Source organism: Ranitomeya imitator, chromosome 4 (genome assembly GCF_032444005.1).
Source record: "Ranitomeya imitator isolate aRanImi1 chromosome 4, aRanImi1.pri, whole genome shotgun sequence".
Lineage (NCBI taxonomy): Eukaryota > Metazoa > Chordata > Amphibia > Anura > Dendrobatidae > Ranitomeya > Ranitomeya imitator.
The window spans coordinates 207149260-207155259 of NC_091285.1; the positions used below are offsets into that span (position 1 = coordinate 207149260).

At 50.6% G+C, this 6000-nt stretch overlaps 1 protein-coding gene across 8 annotated transcripts in view; it reads right to left on the reverse strand.

The window, feature by feature from the left end:
- FAM53C (family with sequence similarity 53 member C) overlaps nucleotides 1–3340 on the reverse strand; it is a 59179-nt gene extending 55839 nt beyond the window's left edge. For 2 of the 8 annotated variants that reach the window (XM_069764325.1, XM_069764320.1), the window contains exons 1-2: nucleotides 2550–2898; nucleotides 2156–2347 (exon numbers count right to left, since the gene is read on the reverse strand). In XM_069764325.1, the coding sequence (XP_069620426.1) occupies nucleotides 2156–2180 (25 nt within the window). In that variant the 5' untranslated portion in view covers nucleotides 2181–2347; nucleotides 2550–2898. Of the gene's footprint in view, nucleotides 1–2155; nucleotides 2348–2549; nucleotides 2899–3025; nucleotides 3130–3178 lie in introns of those variants that run through there. The other 6 variants (XM_069764324.1, XM_069764321.1, XM_069764327.1 and 3 more) reach the window with 6 other exon arrangements.
- Between the last annotated feature and the right edge of the window lie 2660 nt (nucleotides 3341–6000).

The following is a 6000-nucleotide window of genomic DNA, read 5'->3' on the forward strand; positions in this document are numbered from 1 at the left end:
CCACACCACTCCACTGAAACTGCCCTAACTAAGGTCACCAATGACCTCTTAACCACCAAGAGCAAGCGACAGTACTCTGTCCTCCTCCTCCTCCTGGACCTGTCGGCTGCCTTTGACACAGTGGACCATTCCCTATTATTACAGATCCTCTCATCCCTTGGCATCACAGACTTGGCCCTATCCTGGATCTCATCATACCCAACAGACCGGACATTCAGCGTCTCCCACTCACACACCACCTCCTCACCTCGCCCCCCATCTGTCGGAGACCCACAAGGTTCAGTCCTAGGGCCCCTGCTCTTCTCCATTTACACCTTTGGCCTGGGACAGCTCATAGAATCTCATGGCTTTCAGTATCATCTCTATGCTGATGACACACAGATCTACATCTCTGGACCAGATATCACCTCCGTACTAACCAGAATCCCTCAATGTCTGTCCACTATTTCATCCTTCTCCGCTAGATTTCTGAAACTTAACATGGACAAAACAGAATTCATCATCTTTCCCCCATCTCACGCGACCCCCCCCAACGAACCTTTCCATTACAGTAAATGGCTGCCCACTCTCCCCAGTCCCACAAGCTCGCAGCCTCAGGGTAATCCTTGACGCTGATCTCTCCTTCAAACCACATATCCAAGCCCTTTCCACTTCCTGCAGACTTCAACTCAAAAATATTTCACGAATCCGTTCATTCCTCAACCAAGAATCTGCAAAAACCCTAGTCCATTCCCTCATCATCTCTCGCCTTGTCTACTGCAACCTACTGCTCTGTGGCCTCCACTCAAACACTTTCGCACCCCTCCAATCTACTCTAAACTCTGCTGCTCGCCTAATCCACCTGTCCCCCCGCTATTCCCCAGCTTCTCCCCTCACTGGCTCCCCGTTGCCCAGAGACTCCAGTACAAAAACCTAACCATGACGTACAAAGCCATCTGTGACGTCGTCTCCCAGTACTTACCTACACGCAACCTCCGATCCTCACAAGATCTCCTTCTCTACTCCCCTCTTATCTCCTCTTCCCACAATCGTATACAAGATTTCTCTCGCGCATCACCCCTACTCTGGAACCCTCTACCACAACATATTAGACTCTCACCTACCATCAAAACCTTCAAAAAGAGCCTGAAGACCCACCTCTTCCGACAAGCCTATAACCTGCAGTAATCACCGATCGACCAAACCGCTGCATGACCAGCGACTACCCTCGCCTTCTGTATCCTCACCCATCCCTTGTAGATTGTGAGCCCTCGCGGGCAGGGTCCTCTCTCCTCCTGTACCAGTTATGACTTGTATTGTTTAAGATTATTGTACTTGTTTTTATTATGTATACCCCTCCTCACATGTAAAGCACCATGGAATAAATGGCGCTATAACAATTAATAATACACACCCCTTTTACATTTTCTCTGTTTTGGGCTTATTTTTTTTTTTTATTAAATTGCTTTTCTGGGCTCAATATGTATTTACGGCCTTTTATTTGAATAAGAGGAGCCGACAATACCCAGCCCAGTGGCTACCAAGTGTGTCACGCAGGTAAAAGCAATGATGCCGCTTGCCGAAGTGCTGGGGCACTTTGAAACAGCGAACAGTCAGGATGCCGATAGTGAAATGCCCAGACACAGAGAGCCTAATAATATGCCATCAATACAGAGGCACCCAAAAATATTTACAGAGGGCATAGGGAAAAAATGTATAATTTTATTATTATTATTAAAAAAAAAAAAAAAATAGTATATATAATTTTGTTCCCACAACCAAAACTTGCAAAGAAACTTTACAAATGAAAAGCCACTGAAGGAGGCCTTCATCTCATCATTTCACTCAGACTTTAAATGGTGCACAGTGAAGGATGCCTAGCGCAACGATTACATTTTTTTGTGTTATTTATTGACACATGGATGACAGACCACATCCGTTTTTCCTACGTATATGTAAAAGGCGTTACTAAATAGTATGGATCAATAACCTTCACATGGAAGATCACTGCTTCCTTGAGAATTCCAAGTTTGTGGCACCTTACCACCAGGTCCGTGAACGTTCCCTTGTCAGTCCTCCCGATGCACTGACGGGCACGACGTCTAGCTGGTAGGCCCACAACATACAGACTCAGCATAACAAAACCACCCAACTCGCCACGCTTGGAAGCCCTTACCAGACTTATACTGAACGATTTGCATTTCAGGTCCTCCAGACTTTGTTTTTGTAATTGTTCCGTAATCATGGAGATCATGATGCTTAGGTCAGCGTCGCACTTGTCTTCTCAGTAACAAGTATGGGACATGATGGCAACCTCAGTGCCAGCCTTCACTGGGCCCAACAAGGGTGGTATCAGTAGGACCCCATCCTGCATGAAATAAACATACAGTCATTCCACCCGGCATCAGACATGGCAGCTACACATTACATCTGGATGGCAATGGTGGCTCAACTAGTGGTTACCCGCCACCCCACACGCTTGGTGGGAGAAGGCCTGCAGAGCATCCCAGTCACCACCTCACTGATTGGGGCCCACCAATGACCACCACGGGGCAGCCTGGCATGCTGACCTTATGGGCCCCAGGCTCGGGTTATTGAGCATCTCTCACCACCTCCGAGCGGCGGCGGGGCGGGCCTGTGTGCCCAGCGACATCTTCTGCCCGCACATGAAGAGGATGCTGCGCCGAGGGCAGCGGTGACAGGCCCCCAGTGACTGCAGCGCTGGAGCATGAAGAGTTAAAGGCTTGTTTATCTCCCTCCTCAGGAGATGGCGCCTTCCCCGGGCCGCATCCTACAGCGCTCGCACCGCCGAGGCCTCCCACCTCAGGCCGCCTCCTCTTCACCTTGTCTCCGCCGCCCCCACCTGCTCTACCGTTACCTGCCCCGACAACGACCCTCCCTACGACCCAGAGCAGCTCTGAGCCACCAGCGGCCCTGCAGCGCCCTTAAATACCGTCTGGACCGAACCACTTTTATAGGGAGATCGGCCGGGTCAAGGAGCGACAAAGCAAGGTACAAAGGGACGTGAAACCTCTGTATCTTGTACCGGGCGGGCTCGGCTGAATGGCTGCTCAGCCCCGGGCAGGTGTCTGAAGCGTAAAGGCGATCCTGCGGCAGGAGACACGCGCCGTGACCGTCTCCGTGTCCCCCACACACTAGTCGGCTGCCCTGGTCCCCAGTGCGGAACAAACCATCTTACACTATAGACGCCCCGTCTCCGGTCAGCCTGCACCTGGCTGCTACCGCGGTCAGCGGGCGGGTGCTGTCACCACAGCTCAGCGCAGCGGCCCCGGGCTCGGTAGCGGGGAGCGCGGGCTGTGCGGCATGCTGGGATTGGCCGCTCACATCACAGGCCAGGAACACTCCCCCACCGGCCGTCTGGGTCCGTGCGAGAGAGAGCGGGACGTGCTACTGCTGCTGGGAAGTGTAGTCCTCTGCCGTGCTATCCTGTGTATGCGGCTGCTGCAGGCCTGAGCTGCTGCCGGGTGCACGGTGTGAGGTGACCGCCGGCAGCGTCTATAGTGATGTGCTAAGGTCCTGCTCACATTGATGTGCTAAGGTCCTGCTCACACTGATGTGCTAAGGTCCTGCTCACACTGACTCTCTGCCTGCAGGAGCTCCCAGTCACACACCGCTCTAGTGAACTCAGTGTTTATTTTCTGAAAGTCTTTTTTCTCAGGTGGGCAGAGAAGTGTGGTGTGCAATATTTGTGTGCCCACCTGAACAGACCGGACACTTCCCCCCCCCCCAAAAAAAAGGTTCACTTAAAGAGAAACTGTCAGTAGGATCAGCCCCCCTAAGCCGTCTATCTGGCATGTAGGTGACAGGACGCTGAATAACATGAGACCTGGATGTCTTATTCCAGAGAATCCTCATTGTCCTATATGTAAATGAGCTGTTAAGATCTACGGGCCAGACATAGATCTTCCTGAGAATCAGTCTCCTATAATAGGGTGAGTTACCAGTGGGAGACCGCAGTTATCATGTTATTCAGCTTCCTATGCCCTATGCCATATAGACGACTTGGGAGGGTCGATCCTACTGACAGGTTCTCATTACCGGAAGCCGTCATTGCAGTCTATGGCGCTCAGGGATTTGTATGAATCTCATTTTTAGCCCGTTCCTGACATGCGCCGTACATAGATGGCACTGAATTCCCACAGATCAGTACATGAACGGCGCCACGATGGCAGGGGCTCACGCTGAGCGATCGGGTGCGTGTGTCTGCTCTGTGTCATAGCTGACACCCTGAAGCAATGCTCACGATTGGTCCTAGCGTTCAACCCCTCTGATGCCACTGTCAATAGTGATAGTGACATCCAGGAGATTGCACATGGAGTGAGCTCCCTGTGTTTTTCCATCAGGACAACGTGATGCGATTAAGTTGTGTCGACGGTCTCCATGGTGAACACGGCTGCAAGATGGCCACGGGGTCCTTCAGGTGAGATAGCTTGTCAGTGCCTGCTAAGAGCTCGAGCTGCCTGTTAGACGCTGATCCAATGCGCTGCAGTGCAGAAACATTGGAGAGTATCACATCAGCAATCTGTCACTATACGCTGATGTCCCATCCTGGGACCAGAGGTGTATCTAGGCTCAGAGGCGTAGCTAGAGCTTTTGCTGCCCAGGGCTGTTCCCGAGTTTGGCGCCCCCTCCCCCGGCTCAATACACACAAAGGTTACCAAAAATGGTTTTCCTGTTTTGTAGAACTTAAACAGGGCCTAATGGTGTCACCCCCACATGCCAAACCTGTGACTTAAAGGGAACCTGTCACCTGCATTTGGCGGGACTGGTTTTGGGTCATATGGGCGGAGTTTTCGGGTGTTTGATTCACCCTTTCCTTACCCGCTGGCTGCATGCTGGCTGCAATATTGGATTGATGTTCATTCTCTGTCCTCCATAGTACACGCCTGCACAGGGGAAGATTGCTTTGCGCAGGCGTGTACTATGGAGGACAGAGAATGAACATCAATCCAATATTGCAGCCAGCATGCAGCCAGCGGGTAAGGAAAGGGTGAATCAAACACCCGAAAACTCCGCCCATATGACCCAAAACCAGTCCCGCCAAATTCAGGTGACAGGTTCCCTTTAATACCACCACACCATGACCAGACCACATAGTGACCGAATAATACTACATACAAGGGACAAATACCACCGCACCATTTCCAGACCACATATTACCACCACATAGTGACTGAATACTACAATACTGATAAGTAATAAAAAAAAAAAAACAATACTATCACCATAAGTGCCAGTATTCAAAGGAGATCTGTACTTAGTATGCAGTGTCTGTGTAGAGGTAATACAGTGATCACTGGTGACATTGTACACAGGAGCTCTGTATATAGTATACAGTGTATAGTGTCAGTGTATAGGTAACACTGACTCACCAGTGACGTCTCTAGGTGAAGTCCTTCATCTTTCATCCAGCACAGACCGCCATCATTCCTTCCAGCCAGGACTCGTTTCTGCAGGAAATAACACAGTTATCTCGAGCTCCGCTTGCAGAACACATTACTTAATTTTTCACAACTTCTACATTACACCACATGAAGAAAAAAAGGTGACATAGTGTCACTCTGCACAGTAACAGGACCGCCCCCTCATTTAAAACAGTATACTCAAAAAATAAAATAAATACATCACTGCAGTAATAATATCCCTTAATTACCCCCTATGGTAATAATATTCCCCATCCTGGCCCCGTTTATCTCATTCCTGGCTCCAGCCATATGTTCTCGCATCCTGCCCTCATGAGTATCCATTCTACCCCATATGATCTCCCCATCCTGCCCCACCAGCCTCCATCGTATCCGTCCTGCCCCATCATCCAATCCTGCCCCATGATCCAATCCTGCCCCGTGTCTCCAATCATGCCCCGTATCTACATTCTGCCCATGCCTCAAGTCCTGCCCCCAGTGTGTCCAGCATATTACCCCCATGTTGTCCAGCATTGCCCCAGTGTGTCCAGCATATTACCCCCAGTGTGTCCAGCAATCTGCCCCAGTGTCCAGCATT